The 21,945-nt window shown below is 40.7% G+C and overlaps 1 protein-coding gene across 2 annotated transcripts in view; it reads right to left on the bottom strand.

Annotated features, from left to right (window-relative positions):
* SH3BGR (SH3 domain binding glutamate rich protein) overlaps positions 1-21,945 on the bottom strand; it is a 62,356-nt gene that overhangs the window by 37,099 nt on the left and 3,312 nt on the right. Inside the window, exons 1-2 of one of the 2 annotated variants that reach the window (XM_012445224.2) lie at positions 18,543-18,791; positions 8,778-8,963 (exon numbers count right to left, since the gene is read on the bottom strand). In XM_012445224.2, coding sequence (XP_012300647.1) covers positions 8,778-8,963; positions 18,543-18,776 — 420 coding nt within the window. In that variant the 5' untranslated portion in view covers positions 18,777-18,791. Of the gene's footprint in view, positions 1-8,777; positions 8,964-18,542; positions 18,792-21,945 lie in introns of those variants that run through there. The other variant, XM_012445232.3, reaches the window with a different exon arrangement.

Genomic DNA, 21,945 nt, shown 5'->3' with positions numbered 1-21,945 from the left:
CATGGACACAGGGAGGGGAGCACTGTACACGGGGGTCTGTTGTGGGGGAATGGGGGGGACAGCGGGGAGGGGAGTTGGGGAGGGATAGCATGGGGAGAAATGCCAGATATGGGTGAGGGGGAGGGAGGCAGCAAATCACACTGCCATGAAAGCACCTATGCAACAACATTGCATGTTTTTCACATGTACCCCAAAACCTAAAATGCAATTAAAAAAAAAAAAAAAAAAAAAAAAAAAAAAAAAAAAGAAAAAACAACCATCAACCCAGAATTCCAGACTCAGTAAAGCTATTTTTTCAAGCACGAAGGTGAAAAAAAGACAGTTGTCTGGAAAATATCTTCTTTTAAACAAACAAAAACTTAGAGAAGTTACCACCAAGAGACCATCACTTAGAGAAACGTATAGGATGTATTCAGGAAGAAGAAAATAATTCCAGATGGAAATCTGAGATTCAAGAAGTAAAGATAAAATTAATAGTAAATATGTGGGTAAATCTAAGTCTGAACAATCATTGACTACACAACCAATGAACAGAAATGTCTAATTTGTGGAGTGGGATGAAAGGCCAACTAAAATACTGAAAAACCAAACACATGTAAATAGAGAGAGTGATTAGGGTTAAAATGTCTAAAGGTTCTTTTAATGTTTGGAACAGACCAGGCATGATTGTTCACGCCTGTAATCCCAGCACTTTGGGAGGCTGAGGCGGGCAGATCACCTGAGTTCAGGAGTTCAAGACCAGCCTGGCCAACATGGTGAAACGCCACCTCTACTAAAAATACAAAAAAATTAGCCAGGCATGGTGGTGGGTGCCTATAATCCCAGCTACTCAGGAGGCTGAGGCAGGAGAATCACTTGAACCTGGGAGGTAGAGGCTGCAGTGAGCCAAGATTGTGCCACTGCACTCCATCCTGGGTGACAGACTGAGACTCCATCTAAAAAAAATAAAAATAAAAATGTTTGAGACAAAAGTAACGATACTGATTATCTTTAACTAATTAAAATTAAGCATGTGTGTTAAAATAGCTAAGTTAACCACTGAAAGGATAGATTATTTGAATTAAGGGGAAAATAAAATTAGAAAAAAAAGACTTTAATCAATAAAATTATATCAAGAAAAGATAAAAAAGACTGCAAAACTGAAAAAAATTAAAAGCATATAACAAAGTAGAAGAAACTCCAAACGTACTCATAATTTCAATGCATGGGTCAAAAAAGAAAGGTATAAATGTTTTAACATGTAAACTTAATAATAAAGAAAATACTGCATATCAAAACATATGGAATGAACTGACAGTACTCAGTGAGAAATTTCCAGCCTTAAATATTTACATTAGAGAAAAAAACGGTTAAAAGTGAGCTTAGCCTCTAACTTAACATTAAGGTAAGTCGGGGAAAAAAACCAAAGTGTATAGAAGGGAAAAATGATAAAGGCAAGAGAGAAATTTTTTAAATAAGATAAAAAGTAGTTATAAAGATATAAGTATAGAGAGAACAGAATCAATAAGTTAAAAGACCAAAAACAAACAAACAAACAAAAAACTATGAGCAAGATAAATTTAAAAAGAGAGAGAAGACAAAACAGACACATAGGAAATAAGAGAGTATATAACTGCTTATTTTAAACAGGTAATAAGAATATCTTATTTAAAACTTTGGGAGATGTTGATAATGGGGGAGGCTCTGCATGTGTGGAAACAGCGGGTATATGGGAAATTTCTATACCTTCCTCTTAATTTTGAATAAAAAGTTATACTAGACTTTAAAACTTAAAAACAAGCTCAAAGCTAGGCACATTACACTCCAGTCTGGGCAACAAAGAGCCTGATTCTTAAAAAATAAATAAATAAAACTTAAAACATAGATGAAGTAGACATCTTAGAATTTATGGAAACATAATTATGAAAACCAACTTATGAAAAAGTAGAAAACCTAAACAGTCTATTCATTAAGGAAACTGAAGTGTTTTCCGCAGGGAAGAGCCCAAACCCAGTGAGCTTCCCAGATGAATAAGAAGCTCTCTAAAAGAAAATTATATTTGTTTGGGAATAGGGGATGGCAATGGAAACACGTGTCATAGTAAGCTATGTGCATATTCAGGGAGGTAAAGGAAGACAAAGGTTTTTAAATGAAAAAATAAAAACCTGTGTCTGGGCACAGTGACTCACACCAGTAATCCCAGCACTTTGTGAGGTCAAGGCAGGAGAATTGCTTGAGCCCAGGAGTTCAAGACCAACCTCAGCAACACAGGGATATACCATCTCTACAAAAAATACAAAATTTAGCTAGGGTGGTGCCACACACCTAAAGTCTCAGCTATTCAGGAAGCTGAGGCAGGAGGATCAATCGAGTCCAGGAGATTGAGGCTGTAGTGAGCCATGATCATGCCACTGCCCTCCAGCCTGGGTGACAGAGCAAGACCCTTTCATTATAGTGACTATCACTGATGCAAAGGGGGAGGGATGAGATCAGGGAGAGGCACACAAAGGACTTCCATGTTTCTAATAATAGTATACTGTCCTTCTTAAACTAAATGGTGCATGCAATGGTAGCTCATTGTATCATTCCTTTTTAAATTATACACATCTTATCACATTATGACATATTTCAAAATAAATTTTAGGAACATAAAATAGTTTGTTCAGTAACATTGATATGTTAAGAAGCCCTCTCCCCACCCTAATTGGGTTTGCATCCTATCTTTCCTCACAGTCCTGTATACCTGGAGACACTCGTCCCTCTGCTAAATGGGCACCTCTTGTGCTGAACAATCCAGTTCCTCTTAGGTTGTGTTCAGTCAGGCCCAGGCTATCTTGGTCCCAGGCAGGCACCCCAGCCCTTACCTGAGCTGAAATGCACAGATGCCAACTTGTCATCAACAGATGTGTCTGCTCTTTCCAGTTCACATTCCTCTGCCAGGCAGGGAGCCTGGCCTCAACTGTGCCTGGCTTCCAGTGTGGTGACTCCTTTCTCAATCTAGCAGTTGTCTGCCCTGGCTCTTGAGATAATATCTTCATTTGCTCTGCATAGAGTAGCAGAAGTTCAAACTGGCAGGGGCAGGAAGGCACTGAGGACTACCCTTGATGTCCAATCCCCTCACTGCCCACTGAAATGTACTGCTTGCCTCTGGGTTTTCTTTCCACCTACTGTCATCATCAGGCATGACATATGGTTGATCATTCAAGAATCTTCAGAAGCCAGGGAGACCATTTAAATAACAGTTATATACATTTTAATCACGTAGAAAGAGACAATGACTATCCAGACTGACATTATTTTAAGCCTACATGTCCTTCAGAACTTTTGAGTCTCCTTTTAAAATCTGAGCACACAATAAAAATAATCATGGGTTTACCACTTTCTGGAAACAAAGCCCTCTTCTTCATGAATGTATTTTTTTAAGTGTGTCCATAGACCACAGAAAAGCAAATTAAGCAAAGCTTTCTTGTAAAGTAAACTACAAATACTTCTCTGAAGGTAGAACTGAAAAGAATTAAAAACAGTTAAGCATGAAACAATTTGTATATTTATTTCATTAGATCCATATTTGTAATAGGAAAATACATCTTAAAAATAGCAGTCATTTGGAAAATCTTTTCTTTTTCCTCCACAATTAAAATGAAGAAAAATTACTAGATCACAGCAACCTGGGATAAGAGATGACTCTGAGATCTTATTTTTATAGCAGAAAATAACCGTAGTACTTTTATCATAGGAGTTAACATAGGTGGAAAACTACATCAATATTGTGTCTACTGTAACCCACTTAAATTTAAAAGGATTAAAATAAGCAAACCAAGACTTTTAAAATCTTACTTTCCCTGGAAAAGTACTAGAAGAAGCATGAGATGATTCTTCTTATAATTTCTGAGCACCGAAAGCTTTTCTAAACAAGAATCAGAATTCAGGAATCACAACAAGAAAAGACTAATAAATTTGGCTACCTCAAAAAAATTTTACGTTCTGCAATGCAAAAAAAAAAAAAATCCCCTTTGAAAGTCAAAAGACAAGTAAGAAATTGGAGGAAATATTTGCAACATTTGTGGTAATATGATTTGGCTGTGTCCCCACCCAAATCTCATCTTGAATTGTAGTTCCCATAACATGACATGAGAGGGACCCAGTGGGAGGTAACTGAATTATGAGGGTGGTTCCCTCATGCTGTTCTCATGATAGTGAGTTCTCATGAGATCTGATGGTTTTATAAGGGACTTTTCCCTGTCTTCACTATGCACTTCTCTTTCCTGCAGTCATGTGAAGAAAGACATGCTTGCTTCCCCTTCCACCATGATTGTAGGTCTCCTGAGGCCTCCCCAGCCATGCTGTATTGTGAGTCAATTAAACCTCTTTCCTTTATAAATTACCCAGTCCTGGGTATGTCTTTATTAGCAGTGTGAGAATGAAGTAATAAATATGGTCAAAGGGCTACTTTCTTTCATATGCAAAAACTCTTAGAAACCAATAAACATTACCTATAACCCAATGGGAAAATGGCAAAGAATATGTATAAGTAAATCATAGAAAAAGCACAGATAACTTATAAACATAGTTTTAAAAGATGTTCAAGTTACCCATAAAGAAAGAAATCCAAGTAGAAGCAATGAGAATTCATGTTTCATCTACAGTTCCAAAAGTATGCAATACGCAGTGTCATCAAAGTCACAGGGAACTAGCCACTCTCAAACTCAGCTGATGCAAATGTATAAACTGGTACAACTGCGACAGGGGGCCTTTTGCCAATATTGATCAAAATGTGAGATGCATATGTACTTTAACTCAGATGTCTTCCAGGAATTTATCCTGCATACATATACACACTCATACAGGATACAAACATCTATTATATATAAAGATGATTCCCACAGCATTGTTTGTAATGGTGAGAGGCTGAAAACAACCTGAACGTTCTTTATTAGAGGACCCTGCCAAAAAAACCATGTTAAACACAATGGAACATTTTGCAGCCTTTAAAATATGGGGCAGCCAGGCACAGCAGCTCACACCTATAATCCCAACACTGTGGGAGGCAAGGTGGCTGCATCACTTAAAGCTAGGAGTGTGAGACCAGTCTGGGAAATATAGTGAGACCCTATCTCTACAAAAAATAAAAAGCATTAGCTACTTGTGGTGGTGCACACCTGTAGTCCCAGCTACGGAGGAGGCTGAGGCAAGAGGATCGCTTCCCTTGAGCCCAGGAGTTTGATGCTGCAGTGAGCTATGATTGAGCCACTGCACTCCTGCCAGGGTGACACAGCAAGACCCTATCACAAAATTAAAATAAATAAAATAACATGTGCAGCAGCTACACTGTGAACTCTGAGATGCAGTTATTAGGTAAACAGAACAAAGTATATAACACACTCTGATTTTTTAAATGACACTCAGTTGTAAATCTACATAGAAAATTTCTGGAAGACCAAACACAAAATTTACTGCCTCAGAGTAGGATCAGCTACAGAATTCAAAAGAGCCAGTGCAAAATGAAAACATGAAGCCCTTCCTTCAAAAGTTGTTGAGAATTTCAAGACAGCAATGGGAGAACATTAAACCAAGTATAGAGCTCTCCTGTGCATGGGGTCCTGTGCGGCATGCCAGATCACAGGACCACAGGGCCAGCCTGGCTCAGGGGAAGGTAGCTAGAGTGACAGGGGTCAGAAATCAGAGGGGGCACCAGATACAGTGGCTCATGCCTGCAATCCCAATACTTTGAGGCCAGGAGTTTGCCTAAGGCCAGGAGTTTGAGACCAGCCTGGGTAACATAGTGAGACACCTTTGTCTCTACAAACAAAAAAAAATAAAAATTAGCCAGGCATGATTGTGTAACATAGTAAAAGCCCCATAAAACTGCATACCTCAACCATACCTTGGCTTTCTGTTGAAACTGCTCTCTGTAACCCTGATGTGACAGGCAAGCAGTCCAAACCTACGCCATCTTGGCCCCTGTGACTTGTAATAAGTAACTAAGGTCTGTAATTTCCACCCTCCCCAGGCAAGGTGTAAACTAATGCTTATCTTGACTTCTGTGAACCACTTAAGTAACAATTGGAATGTCCAAAGTCCCCTGGCCCTTGGAATGTCCCCTCACCCTCACCCCCACCCAGGAAGTGGTTTACAGAATATCCAAAGTCCACTGGCCCTCGGAATGTCCAAAGCCTCTTGCCCCCACCCCTGCCCAGGAGGTGGTTTACGGGCATAAAAGGTCTTGACACCCTCCTTTCGGGGCCGCGGGTTGGAGAGATGTGACTCCTCCGTGGCCGCCGGCAATAAAGACCCTGCAATTTGGCATACTTTTGTCTTGGTGTGGACTTTCTATGCTCGCTCTGGTACAACAACTGTACCAAGGCACTCCAGCCTGGGCAACAGAGCAAAACACTCTCTCTTAAATAAATAAATAACGAATAGAAATGGAGGGAAATAATTTTCACTAGAGACCATTTTGAATCACCTTAAATTTTCAGAGTGGGTATATACATTAATTTCTCAATTATATAATAGAAATGATATTATATAGTGAAAGTGACCTTATTTGGGCCAGGCATAGTGGCTCACACCTGTAATCCCAGCACTTTGAAAGGCTAAGGCAGGCGGATCACCTGAGGTCAGGAGTTCGAGACCAGCCTGGCCAACATGGCGAAACCCTGTCTCTACTAAAAATACAAAAATTAGCCAGACACGGTGGCACACTCCTGTAATCCCAGCTACTAACAAGGCTGAGGCAGAAGAATCACTTAAACCCAGGAGGTGGAGGTTGCAGTGAGCAGAGATTGTACCGCTGCACTCCAGCCTGGGCGACAAGAAAGAAACTCCGTCTCAAAAAAAAGAAAGAAAGAAAGAAAGTTACCTTACTTGGAAATAGGATCTTTGCAAAGCCATACCAGATTAGAGTGGGCCCTATTCCCATGACTGCTGTCCTTACGAGAAGGCCATATGAACACAGAGAGACACACTCCATGTGAGAACGGGGGCAGAGATCAGAGATACTTCTATAAGCCAAGAAGTGCCAAGAACTGTTGGCAAGCTTTAGAAGCTAGGAAAGAAGCACGGAACGGATTCTCCCTCAGAGCCTCCAGAAGGAACCAATCTGCACCCACATCTTGATTTCAAACTTCCAGTCTCCAAAACTGTGAGAGAATAAAATTTCTGTTGTTTTTCAGCCACCAAGTGTGTGGCAGTTTGTTACAGCAGCACTAGGAAGCTAATACAAGCCCCCAACAACTACATAATTCATCCTTCAAATCAGAGGTCTGCAAACTTTTCTGTAAACGAGCAGACAGTAAATCTTTCTGGCCTTGTGGGTCACATGGTCTCTGCTGTATCTACTCAAATCTGCCATGGTGCAAAATTAGCCACAGATAATAGGTAAATGAATGAGTGTGGACATGCTCCAATAAAACTTTATTTATAAAACAGGCAGTGGCAGTAAACAATAAAGAAAACATAACCTGGCTGGGCACGGTGGCTCATGCCTGTAATCCCAGCACTTTGGGAGGCCGAGGTGGGCGGATCACCTGAGGTCAGGAGTTCAAGACCAGACTGGATAATATGGCAAAACCCTGCCTCTACTAAAAATGCAAAAATCAGCTACCTGTTGTGGCAGGCACCTATAATCCCAGCTACTTGGGAGGCTGAGGCAGGGAAATCGCTTGAACCCAGGAGGCGGAGGTTGCAGTGAGCCAAGATCATGCCACTGCACTCCAGCCTGGGTAAGAGAGCCAGACTCCGTGTCAAAAAAAAGAAAAAAGAAAAGAAAACGTAACCTAAAGAACTAAAGAACCAGCAGTTCTGTGCAGCAAGAGAAGAGGTTAGCTAAGATTCCTACACCTGGCTCCAGCAGTCTGAAGCAGCATGGCACTGAGACATTCTCTCTGCTTCACACAGCTCTTGTTCCCTCATCTGCGAAATAACCTAGATGGCCTAGATGACCTCTTAAGTTAATTTTCAGTTCTCATCTTCTAAAGACCTTTTTCCAGCAACCTGATTTATGAAGTATGATCTATAAACTCTAGGAAAAAGTGATCTTATGGTGAAATGAACTATCAAATGTATAAAACAAAATTGTTATAACCAACAGTTTTCAAACTGATTACATAAAGTTACATAAATACATCTTGCATCTATAGTAAGACTTTATTTCTGCAAATCAATTTTCTAAAAGTGAAAACTTGCTGGGCTCGGTGTCTCACAACTATTGTCCCAGCACTTTGGGAGGCCAAGGCAGAAAGACCGCTTAAGGCCAGGAGTTACAGAGCAGCCTAGGAAACATAGGGAGACCCTATCACTACAAAGGTTTAAAAATTAGCTGGGCGCAGTATAGCACTCCTGCAGTCCCAGCTACTTGGGAGTCTGAGGTGAGAGGATCACTTGAGCCCAGGAGAAAGAGGCTGCAGTGACCCACGATCACACCACTACACTCCAGTCTGGGCGACAGAGAAAATTTACCGTATTCCTGTACAGATGCATGTGTGTGCACACTGCAAGGCTGAACACAATTTCTCACTAAATGTATATTTTGTTTGAACACGTGACCTCAATTCTTCAAAATAAAAGAACGAACCTGAAATAATCCCTAAAACTTCTGAATCATCTTGATATTGTTTTTGTCCTTTTCTAAATCTTAAATATTGATTATTCATAATGGATTAGCTAATGGATGGCAGAAATAGATCACGACCTGACAGTTGTCAACAATTTCAAATCCTGACTCAAAATTAATCTGCTTTAGACAATTTCTAATAAACACACACACAGCAGAATTTTTAAGAGAACCACACACTCACCCCGCAGTACTGTTCCTCATTGAAGATCTGGGGAGGCAGAGGAATCCCATTCTGAGGTTTTTTCTCTCCAGGAACATTCTCTCTCATCCACTTCCTATTGTCTTCATCTCCAGCAATATCTAATTCCTTAAAGTCGATTTTATTCGCTTCCAAAAAACCCACGACTTCTTGCTGTTTCTTCCTAATCTGGTCCAGAGTAGAGAAATATTATTAGGCTGTTTATGAAAAAAACTTTGCTTACATTTACAGAAATTAAATCCTTCCTCTAGTTATACTATACAACACAAATAATTTTGTTAAGTATTCAAACAAGGAAAATAATAGAATCACACCTCTTTGTTATAAAGGATCAACGAAATGACTATTTAAATTCTAAAATTTTAGTATCATCAATGTTTAACTTACTATATAATCAGGCTGGGTGCCACGGCTCACACTTGTAATCACAGCAGTTTGGGAGGCCAAGGCAAGCGGATCACTTGAGGTCAGGGGTTCGACACCAGCCTGGCCAACATAGTGAAACCTTGTCTCTACTAAAAGTACAAAAATAGTATAAAATTAACCAAGCATGGTGGCACACGCCTGTAATCCCAGCTACTTGAGAGGCTGAGGCAAAAGAATCTCTTCAGTCCAGGAGGTGGAGGTTGCAGTGAGCCAAGATTGTGCCACTGCACTCCAGCCTGGGCGACAGAGTGAGATTCCATCTCAAATATACATAAATAGATAAATAAATAATTGTATGATCAACTGTTAAAACTAAATTTGGGCTTTAGAAGATTTCACAGGAGTCCTAGGTAATGAACTGCAACCAAGCTTAATACATAAACAAACTAAAAACCTAACTAGAAATTTGCCCCTGTAACCAGAGCTGAGTTCCAGTCAATGACAGCAGACAGACTTCAGCCAATAACAGGCAGTCAACTGTTCAAATCACCTTCAAATAAAGCAAATATTGAGTTATAACCCTATCCAGCAGTCTGTATCTCACTTCCCTTTTCTGAATGTCATTTCCTCTTCTCTGGCTATACATATAACCTGCACGTGTGGTGGGGCAGAGCTCTGTGAACCACTTTTTGGTCTGGACTGCTGCCAGATTCTAGAATCACAAAAGCCAATTAAGATCTACAAAACTAAATGAGTTGTAGTGTTGTCTTTTAACATGACCTAATTGGAACAGAGGAACTCTCATATCTTTTATTTGCAGTCTTCAAAATACTTTTAATTTTTCGTAAAGCTTCAATGGCCAAAAAAATAAATACGAATTAGGAAGATATGTGATTGGGAAAAGAGAAAGAAGAGAAAAAAGCGGCCACGTGGCTCAGGCCCATGATCCCAGCACTTTGGGAGGCTGAGACACGGTTGCTTGAGCCCAGGAGTTTGAGGTTACAGTGTGTTGACCCTGCCACTGCACTCCAGCTTGGGAGACAAAGCAGGATTCTGTCTCTTGAAAATAAAATGAAAATTTTGTTTTAGAAAGAAGAGAAAAAAGATAATCTACTATGAAATTCAAACATCAAATATACACACACTAAAATGTATTTCATTCAGTTATAAAAATAAGAGTATTAGTGACATTGAGCTAAAAGTAGCTTTAGAAATATTACAGGAGATTAAAAAGCTCACACAGAGATGATTGGAGGGTAAGGGCACAAGCAGCGGCTAGAAAAAGCTGGGGGACGTTTCTCCCAGCATGTAAAAAAGCCACACAGTGAAACAACCCTTTTCTCCCACAGATTTCTCCTTTCCTACTCACACCTGGCTCCTGAGAGTCCAGTGCAGCCACACCTAAGGGAACATGGTTGAACGTCCTTTCCCTACCTGCGTAAGGTGTAATGACCGTGTAAGGGGCAATGACCGCATCTGCCAGTAGCCATTTCTTACCAACGTGGCCATCCCTCAAGCTTAGAACCTTTTCCCCATAAACAATTACAATTTTCTCAAAGAATTCACTCCTGAAAATATGTGATGCCATCTTTTATAAACACTGGCAAATAAGTTACAGCAGACTCTGTGCACCCCATTTTAATAACCACAGGGAGAAACTCACAAAGCATAATCAGGCCAGGTGTGTGGCTCATACCTGTAATCCCAGCATTTTGGGAGGCTGAAAGTAAAAGAATCACTGGATTCCAGAAGTTCAAGACTAGCCTGGCAAACAAATTTTTGTAGAGATGGGGCCTCTACAAAAAATTTAAAAATTAGACAGGAGTGGTGGTGCATGCCTGCAGCCCAGCTACTCAAGAGGCTGAGTTAGGAGAATCACTTGAGCCTGGGAGATGGAAGCTGCAATGAGCTATGATCATACCACTGCACGCCAGCCTTGACAATAGAGCAAGTCAGAAAGAAAAAGAAAAACAGAAAAAAAAAGGAAGGAAGGAAGGAGGGAGGGAGGGGAGGAAGAGAGGGAGGAATGAGAGGAGACGAGAGGAGAGGAGGGAAAGGAAGGGAAGGAAGGAAAAGAAAGGAAGGGTAATCAATCAAATAATCAACAGTTATTTATTGACTCTACACTGCACAGGACATTGTGCTAAGTCCTTCATGTGAATAGATTCTTACACTGCTTGTTTGGGTGGGAAAAACATGTACAGAACTAATTGGTACAATACAGATATAGAATACACTCAGGATGATGAGGCAAAAGTATGGCCATTTATTAAGAGTAAGATTAAAGCTTGGCCAGGTGTGGTGGCTCAGGCCTGGCCAACATAGTGAACTTTGAGAGGCTGAGGTGGACAGATCATCTGAGGAGTTTAAGACTAGCCTAGTCAACGTGGGGAAACCCCACCTCTACTAAAAATATAGAAATGAGCCAGGCGTGGTGGCACGGGCCTGTAATCCCAGCTACTCGGGAGGCTGAGGCAGGGGGATCACTTGAACCTGGGAGGTGGAGGTTGCAGTGAGCCTAGATCATGCCACTGCACTCCAGCCTGGGTGACAGAGTGAGACTCCATCTCAAAAAAAACCAGTAATATTTAGGCCAGATGCAGTGGCTCATGCCTGTAATTCTAACACTTTGGGAGGCTGAGGCGGGTGGATCATCTGAGGTCAGGAGTTCGAGATCAGCCTGGCCAACATGGTGAAATCCCATCTCTACTAAAATACAAAAATTAGCTGGGCATAGTGACGCACGTCTATAGTCCCAGCTACTCGGGAAGCTGAAGCAGGAGAATTGCTTGAACCTGGGAGGCGAAGGTTGCAGTGAGCCAAGATGGTGCCACTTCACTCCAGCCTGGCAACAGAGCAAGACTCTGTCTCAAAAAAGTAAATAAAAATTAAAATAATTAATAAATACAAATAAAAAAACTTTAAATATTTTCTTTGACATGAAAATATCTAATATTTGAATTTTTTAAAAGTCTTCTGAATAGAATATTATCTCATATGAAAACAACTCATTAAAAATGTTTTACAGAGTACAAGGGCTCCTTGTCACTTTCATGTGCCTTGTTTATAAGGAGTACACTTTCAGGATTTCAAACAAATGCTGTAAAAGGCAAATGTCTGTCCCAAATCTAATATCATCTGGATGTAAACCCTCTTTTAACTAAACTCAACTCCTTTCTTAGAAATATGTAAACCAAAATATCTATTTTATTCACTTTTGCCAAATTTAATGACTTATGTATAGGGTGTTAGGATGTTTCTTTGTGCGGGGTTGTGTTTTTTTGTGTTTTTTGGGGTTTTTTTTGAGACAGGGTCTCCCTCTGTTGCCCAGGCTGGAGCGCAGTGGCAGGGTCTTGGCTCACTACAGCCTCAACCTCCCCAGGGTCAAGTGATCCTCCCACCTCAGGCTCCCAAGTAGCTGGGACTACAGACACACCACCATGTCTGGCTAATTTTTGGTATTTTTTGTTAGAGACGGAGTTTCACTATGTTGCCCAGGCTGGTCTCAAAATCCTGGGCTAAAGTGATCTGCCTGCCTCGGCTTCCTAAAGTGCTGAGATTACAGGTGTGAGCCACAGTGCCCAGGTGGGTGTTTCGTAATATAAGGAAAGGTAAGACAAATCTGGATACTTAAGCCCTAAAACCAAATGACCGCCAAGACCAAATTATATAATTATATAATATATAACAATCTTATACATAAGTGTTATATCTATAACTATATAATATATAATAGCCTTATATATAAGATTTATATCTATAACTATATAATATATAAATCTTATATATAACAAGATTTATATTGATAACTATACCATATATAATAATCATATATAAGATTTATAACTATAACTATATCATATATAATATTTATATATAACTATATAATATATAATCTCATATATGATTTATATATAACAATATAATCTTATATATAAAAAAATTTATATGTAATAATGATCTTATATATAATAAGATTTATATATACAACTATATAATATATAATAATCTTATATACAAGATTTATATATAACTATATTATATAATCACATATAACATTAAAATACAATATATAATAATCTTACATATAAGATTTATATATAACTATATATAAGATTTTTATATAATTTATATAACATGTTATATAAGATTTATATATAATTTGATATTGATAGTGATTTGATTATATATGGTATATACAGTATACATAATATAAATTAATATCAAGTAATTTTTAATTTTTTTAATTTTATATTTACTACATGTTAATTTTTAACAAAATTAACATAGTCAACCTATATTATAAATGTTATGTAAATAAGTATACAAATCACATATAAACTTATATAAATGGTAATCACACATTTAATTTTAATTAACACTTATACCATGAATATAAAAAACATAATGGAACTAAAAACATTAGATTAATAAATTAAAGGCAGGCCAGGCATGGTGGCTCATGACTATAATCCCAGCACTTTGGGAGGCGGATGAATCACGAGGTCAGAGTTCGAGACCAGCCTGGCCAACATGGTGAAACCCCATCTCTACTAAAATTACAAAAGATTAGCTGTGCGTGGTGGTGGGCGCCTGTAATCCCAGCTACTCAGGAGGCTGAGACAGGAGAATCGCCTGAACCTGAAAGGCAGAGGTTGCAGTGAGCTGAGATCGCACCACTGCACTCCAGTCCAGGTGACAGTGTTAAGACTCCATCTCAAAAAAAAATAAGTAAAATAAAATTAAACTTTTAAAAAATTAATTAATTAATTAATTAATTAAAGGCTCTGTTTGCTACAATATAACACTTACTGAATCTGTAAGACTCAGGCCAACAAACATATTTCAGTTTGGGGCAAGCATGGACAAATAAATATAGATACACAGAAAGGTGTGGAATGGTGGAATTTTTCTTAAACTCCTGGCACATATGGACTCTAGCAATTCCCCAGGGTCTTGCCTATGAGAACAAAAGGAGGAGGTGCCCACTCCCTGCCAAGGCGCCTCCTCCCACAGCTGTGCTGTGGATACCTGGCCTCCACATGGAAACTGCTCCAAACTCCACAGCTTCACAGCTGAATTTTCAGTATTACAAAATCCCATCAGACGTGATGACAGGTTTTGGACTAAATCGTCATTTTAATTAATCACATTCTCTATACATATTTTCCAACCTGTCCATAACTATTCTTGCCATTTTATAAAGCACTTATTCCCTTGGATCTTTTCAGAGATCACTTTACTGTTTCAAAGGGTAGAGATGCCTTCATTTTAGGCAGTTTTACTTTTAATTAGCTATTCAGAAGGCAACTTCTTTATTCAGTCCAAACCCCTGTCTGCTCTTTCTCCAAAGCCTTCTAAGATATCCTCTTGGGAGCCCAAATTGGCCTGGGAGGCAGGTGGCCCAGGTCCATGCCACCTCACTAACATTATTTCCATTCTATCAACCATGCCTCAGGACTTGACGTGGGATGGGAAAAGGGTTATATGGTATTCCACAATTTTGGAATCGATGAAAAACATTTCCAAAAGTCTTGACTTACGTTTCTTCTATTAGAAAGGCAAAAAGAGATGGAGACAATGGGAGGCTAAGACCATGCTGATGATTGGGCCTCACGAGACAAGCAATTGCATCCAGGTCCACTGTGGGACTGTTGGATGCATGGCATTCTGTTAAGTGCTGTTTCTCAGCCCTCATCCCCAAAAAAAGAGAAAAAGAAGAGGAAAAATGAAAACCATTTACCCCCTGTACTCCCCCAAACACCAGTCATTTAAACAGGGCCCAGTGCATCGCTCATCAGGCTATTCAGGGCACTTGAGTTCTGCCTGAACTGGGAGTCTCCAGAAAAGGGTTTTAGGATCAAGGCCAGAGGAGGGAAGAGGGGAGTGAGCATGTGAGCTCACCTGGTCAGCACTGTCATCTTGCTGCACCTCAATGCCCTGACTCTAGCATAGGGCCCCTCTCCTCCAAAGTCCTCCCCCTTGGGAGGTCCCTGATCAAGGAGCCCCTCTGAGTCTGCAAAGTACAGCTCCTCACAGCACCTGCTGAGCTGACCCCCAGGAACACAGCATCAGCTCTCGGAAGAATCCTTCCCTTTATGGCCCAGAGGGAGGCATGTGCACAGCATCCCACCAGTTCTCATCATGGACACACTCCTACTCTTCATCTCTTCCCCTTTGCCCCTTCTCCACCCTCCAGGGTGCCATGGCCCATGCTGGCCCCCAGGCTGCACTGTCTGTCCTGGGTAGTGGCTCTACAGGATCTGGGGGTACTTGGGGTGTCTGTCATTGTTTGGAGCCTTTGGGACCTCAGCGAAGAGTCAGAGAGCTCTGTTTCCCTATTCTATTACATTTACTTATAAGAAAGTATTGTTCTCTATCCTAAAGTCACCCAGACACTGTTAGCTACTAGACTGTGTCAGAGTGATGTGACAGCAGTGCCTCTTAATGCCACTCACTTGGCACCTCTCATTTATTGTCTTGTACAGTTAGGAGACTTTCCAACTAAGATCACTGTACTGTAGTATAAAGCACGCTGGATTTGAGTCAGAGACAACCTGTTTCTGTCCTAGCTTAGAAGGCTGCTGTCTGAGCAAGGGCTCTGATCTCCAATTTCCTCGTCTGCAAACCGAATGTAACAATGCCTTCCTCACAGGTTTTGGTGGGAACTGAAGAAGATGATGTATGGAAAAGTATTTTGTGCCATAAGCTGAAAACCTGCACTGTCAGGCACCACACAGCACACCACCATCCCCGTACATTGTCACACAGGCCATCCAGTGTACAGTATTTGGATTTTATAACAATGCTGAGGCTCCAATAAATTAATGAATTGTCCAAGACTCAGACTGATCTAATTCAAGAGTAATATTTTTCCCATGATATTGACACTGTCAATCAATATGGAGAAAGGACTGAGAAACCCAAGAGCCACCATGAGGGTCTGTCCTTAAAGATTGGTTCCAAGGGCTGTGCATCTTGGAGATAGCAGGGACTGTCCTCTTTCCCTTTGTCCCCCGTGCCCCACTGTGGCCTTCTGGAAGAGAGGAGAGTCCTAGAAGTCACACACCCTCTCCTGCTCTCCAGGGTCTCTTAACCCAAATCCATCCAGAACGTGGGTAAAATGTGCCACAGCTCTTTAGGGTCAACTATTAAAATCGAGATGTAATACACAGCTACGTGTATTTAATTCCTCATAAGGAGATTACAATTTGCTTTTCCTTTTTCATTTATTTCATTCATCCAACAGAAGTCAGAATGCTCTTGCCGATGAGGTGTCATGCAAGAATCCATTTTTTAAATGTACAGGCTGAAGAAATAAGTAGGAAAGGCTTGGCAGACTGACTGTCACACAGTAGCATGGACACAAGAAGCCACTCTAGGGTTTCCCTGCCAAGAAGTTTTTGAGTGAAATTCCCCTACCCATGATACCGTAAGGATAATTAATTCTCATTTTTATGGCTAAGGCAGAAATTCTCCCATTTATGTGGTTCCGGAAAATTCTTCTTACATATCATAGACCCCGATCTACTAAATAATATTAGCTAATTATTATAGTAATTAATAACTGAAATCCTAATTAATATTCATTAATAGTAACTAATAGCAATTATAGTAGCAACTAATATTAACTAATAGTAGCCAGTAAGTATAAATAACATTCACTAATCATTGGAACATTTCTTGAGTGCTGATAAGCACCCGACACCAAGTGGGGCACCCGAGCACATCATTCCATCAGTCCTCATGACAACACTATGAGGTAGGTACTATTCTTATCCTCATTTTACAGACAAGGAAATTGAGGTTTAACAAGGTGAAATAACTCTCCCAAGGTCACACAGTTATAAGCATCATTGAAACATTTGCTTAGGGAACCAAAATTAACTTGGCTTTTCCAAGACCCTGGGATGAACGTTGCCTCCCGAGGTCATCTGAAGCTAACTAAATTATGGACCCAAACTTCAAGAACACCGGACATCAAATAAACCTGAAAAATTCATTCACATATTCATTGTCCCTGAAGAATACATAGACCAGGTCTATAGACTGTATGGAGGATTGGCAGGTGAGAGGTAAAGTTTTCAGCCATGAGCATCAACAATATATTTAAAGCTCACCAAAGTCATTTCCACCCCCCCAAAAAATATTTTTTATCCAAACAGTCAAAAAATGTACTCCTTCCAGATCAACTGAAAGTTTCAGCAGTCATGAACAGTCACAAATGATTTTGCAGAGTTTCACATTTGGATTTCGTCCTCATCTTTTTCGGTTAACTTATTCTAGAGATCAGTAAATAATCGCTGATCAGTTGTGCTTAGCAGAAGGGACGGCCAAGCTATTTTCTCTTGTGTTCGTCTCACCCTCTCTGGAAACCTCATGAACTTTCAGGGCTGGGAGTGGTGGCACTCAGCAGCTGTCACCCTAGCCAACAGCTTACTCTGGGTATCGTCTCTGGCTGCTGAAATCTGAACCGAAACCTGAGATCCCCCAGAAACTAGATATAAAAGGAAACAGCCACTTTGCTGGTCTCTAACTCTTTGGATTAATAAAACTGTTTTTTCTCTCCACAGCCTTCCTAATTTCTGCTAAAATGCTGGTCAAAATATTAGTCCCAGACAGAAAGACACTACAGGTTCAAGCCTACGATCAAAGTCTGATCCATTTCCAAGAAGAAATGTGTCACTTCATCACACCTATTTCTTACGGCAGGTCTAGCCTGCACAGAATGAAGGCCAGAATTGAAGAGGTGGATGGTCATAAGAAAATTAGACAAAGCACTATTACGGAGGTCAGCTTTTAGGTCCTATTTTGGGGCTGTCTGAATGCCTGGAGTGTTTATAACTGTGGCCTTAGAGACGTCTGCTCTGGTCACTGTGACATCACTTTCCTCAAACAATATATTACACATGCTAACTTCACACTTTCGGTATGATTACATCATTACATGGCATATACAAGTGATTACACCCCAGAGTCATTTTAGCAATCTGGTTCATCATCCGCTCCAAATAGTGTTACATAAAGTGTCATTTATTTGCAATTTTAAATTAGTTTAAGCCTTGCAGAATGAATGGCAGAAACACACATAAAAAAGTCCCTGATTCTATAATATTCACACAAATCACATATTAAAAACTCCAGCGTCAAGCACGCCTCCTTCCTCGAATCCCTTTTCACACCCAACCATCCAGATTACACCTTTTCCATGCTTTTTCAACACTATGAAATCAAATGCAGAAAGCAAAGGGCGCACACACTAATTGCAGAGCCACAGCTGACTACACGCAAAAAAGAAAATGAAGGCCAACACTGGCCATACTTCCAACCCTGAGATATTCAGAAAAGAGTATAGGAAGAAAGAGTCCACCAGACACCTACCGCTATGGACCCAGAAGATGTAGCAACAAACACTTTGATAACCATTTCGACAGTTGGAAAGAGGACTCCCCCCAACACACCCCCGTTAGGGAATGCGCCGCTAGACAAATCCTGACAGTGACACGGGCGAGCAAGTGCCAGGTCCGGGCTGGCGGCAGCCCAGGGCTCCACTGAGCTCCTGCCCTCCCACTCCAACTTAAGAGGCTCTGTCTCTCCAAGGAGCAGCAGAGGCATCTTGGGATTCCCCCTCCATTGGTCCAGGAATATTTTGGGATCTGTCAGGAAAATATTTGATTGGTTGATAAAAGCAGCCACTGGACCCTTTCCCTATCACTTTAAATGCCGGACAACAGTCCCTAAAAGGCCAGGCTGTGCTATGCACCAATCGGAGACCTCTGCAGAGATGCCTTGGGGCAAAGGGAGGTGGGGCCCCCAGTAGAGCAGCAGGAGGCGAAAGAAGTGAGGGAGGAGCTCTTGGGAGCTGGAAAAGCCCAGAAAACACCACCTCAGTCCAGGAGGAGGCTAGATTTACAGGGCTTTTGGCAAATGAATAAATTGGAAGTGTCAGAATAGCCACGGAGGCCTTTAAGTAAGCAGCAACTTGTTTTTCTTTTTTTTTCCAGGCAGGTTAAAACAATTTTTTAAGTAAACTGTCATACAATAGAAATCCCTTTAGGAGTAGTGTATTTCCAGTGTTCTCTCTTTCCCACCTGTTTCTCCTAAAGAACAGAAACTGACCAGCCATGGGCCATCTAAGGTTTCACTGACATCTAGGGAGGCAGGGAATGATCCGCTGGCTTGTCAATACTCGTGACTGCAACAAGCAAACTGTCTCACTATTTTATTTACTTGTCACTGACCTCAAGTTTATTAACTATTTTAAAGTCCTTGGAAAACAACTAAATGATCTGTTTATAATAGGCTCTTTGTTCACATAGGTACTTTGTGTTTATATACATATATATGTATATATATTTGTGTTTATACATTTTAATGTTTATATAGGTACTTTGAATTGTGTTAAAAGTTAGAGGAGGGCCTGGGGCGGTGTCTCATGCCTGCAATCCCAGCACTTTGAGAGGTCAAGGCAGGAGGATTGCTTGAGCCCAGAAGTTCGAGACCAATCTGGGTAGTATAGTGAGATGCAACTTTACCAACAACAACTACCAAAACAGCCAGATGTGGTGGCAGGAGCCTGTATCTGTATTTCCAGCTACTTGGAAGGCTGAGATGGAAAGATCGCTTGAGCCCTTTAGCCAGGAGTTTGAGGCTGCAGTGAGCTATGATCGTGCCCACTGTACTCCAGCCTCCATGGGTGACAGCAAGACCCCATCTCCAAAACAAAACAAAACCAACCAACCAAACAAATACAATTAAAGGAATACAAAATCTAGCAAAGAAGCCCAAACACTGGCTAGTTTTTCAAGAAGTACTTGGGGGATCTTTAACCCTCTTGGATAACTGAGACTCTTAGTCTCTCTCTGTTCTCCCACTCCCTTTTTAAAATCCCCTGCTGCTCATCATGGACTGGGTGGCACTGACATTCTAGAGCAGAGAGAAATCTCCCAGGCTTCCATACTCCCCCTTCACCTGAGTCCCAGAGCCCCAGAGGCATGTTTCCCACCCCGTCAGGTAGGTGCCTGCAATGAGAAAGGAAACCCCAATGCCTGGAATATCCCAATTCCCGGAATATAGCTTAAATGCCTCTACATCACAATGAATAATTGAGATGACTACCAAAAGTTAACTTTTGGCTTCAACATGCAAAGTTAGCTGCTCCAAAAATAAGGTCCTTGCTGAAGATGATTAATGGTTTCCCAAATTTAAGTCAGTAGAATTATATATTTTATTTTAAAGTACACCAAGGATTATAGATCAGTTTAATTTTTACTCTTTTCTGTATTTTCAAATTTTCTACAGTACATGCTATTTTTCCATACAGACAATTATATACTGTCACACCTTGAAGTCTGCCACATGAGCATGCTACATTCCTCCAAATATTCCTGAAGAAAGTGGGGGCATATTTGCAAATGACTTTGTAAGTTAGTAACATAAACTGTAGCTGGATTCTCATGAACTCTAAAGAATATGCGTCCCTTGATCAATCATATCAGGTGAAAACTGCCCTCAATAATGACACCTCCTCCATCTGCAAACCCTGGGAAGAAATTAATTTCCTACTGAAATAACAGCTAACAATGTGTAGGTTTCGTCCATGTGCCATATCTGCTCCAGGAGCTTTGCGTAAACCCGCCCCCTTAACCTGTACAAGAACTCTAAAACTGTGTTCCATTACTCTCCCTACTCACCATGAGGACACAGAACTAGTTAATGATGACAGTAACAGGAAATGGTGTATACAAGACCTGAGCCCCACCCACTTCTCTCCACACCCCAAGAGAAGCTCCTGAGATGCTACCCTCAAATTCCTAGTCCTCCCTTTTTTCACTAGGAATTTTTTTAAGCTTATTCTTTCCAAAATGAGCCTTAAAATGCACAAATTAAAAATCTGAAAACTCCAGCTAAAAGATTCCTTCTACTGTATTATACTAATGACACTAATGAGCTTCAACATAATTAACATGAATATAGAACATTCCAAATGCATCTTAAAATAAATCTCAATCAACCCCTGACTTAGAAAATCCATTTCAGAAAGAAGCTGGATAATTTAGTGAAGATGCAGGCAGCCAACCATCCAACATCTCCCATGCTTGCTGTTTATGTCTGTTCACAAAGACCAGGAGATCCACGGAGGAAGGAAAGGATACTTTATTTTTAGAGGGAGATACAACTTGCAGATTGGGGAATGTGGCTTACAGGAAAAACCAAAAATGCACACGCTGCAGAAGGGTGGAGGGAGCTGGCATCTGTGTCTTACAGGGTTAGCCTTACATACATATTGAGCAGGGCTGCAGAGGATCTATTAGTATTTATGAGGAAATTCAGGTATGTGTGCAGTGGATAAACATATATGTATCATACATTCCATATTTGCTTTGGGGTAGAGTTCTAGCATTAAAACGAGCTGGAATTCAGCTCTTTACATCAACACTATTGTGAACTACAGGGCACAAAGACATTTTATGCGCAATTTCTCACAACTGCCAGCTCCAGGCCTTAGCCCCTTTGCCATTTGGCCATTTTCTTTATGCACAATTTCTATAAGCTGGTGGACATTGGCTTGAAGTCTGCAGTTGTTTATCAATACAGAATGTTTGTAAGACCGGTCCTGGCTGGGCACAGTGGCTCACACCTGTAATCCCAGTACTTTGGGAGGCCAAGGTGGGCGGATCATGAGGTCAAGAGATCAAGACCATCCTGGCCAACATGGGGAAACCCCGTCTCTACTAAAAATACAAAAATTAGCCAAGCGTGGTGGCACACACCTGTAGTCCCA

The sequence above is a fragment of the Aotus nancymaae genome, unplaced genomic scaffold, assembly GCF_030222135.1.
Source record: "Aotus nancymaae isolate 86718 unplaced genomic scaffold, 86718_ANA_hifiasm-v0.15.2.pri h1tg000022l_1, whole genome shotgun sequence".
Taxonomy (NCBI): domain Eukaryota; kingdom Metazoa; phylum Chordata; class Mammalia; order Primates; family Aotidae; genus Aotus; species Aotus nancymaae.
Note: the sequence above shows the minus strand (reverse complement) of the source record. Positions and strands in the feature narration are given on the sequence as shown.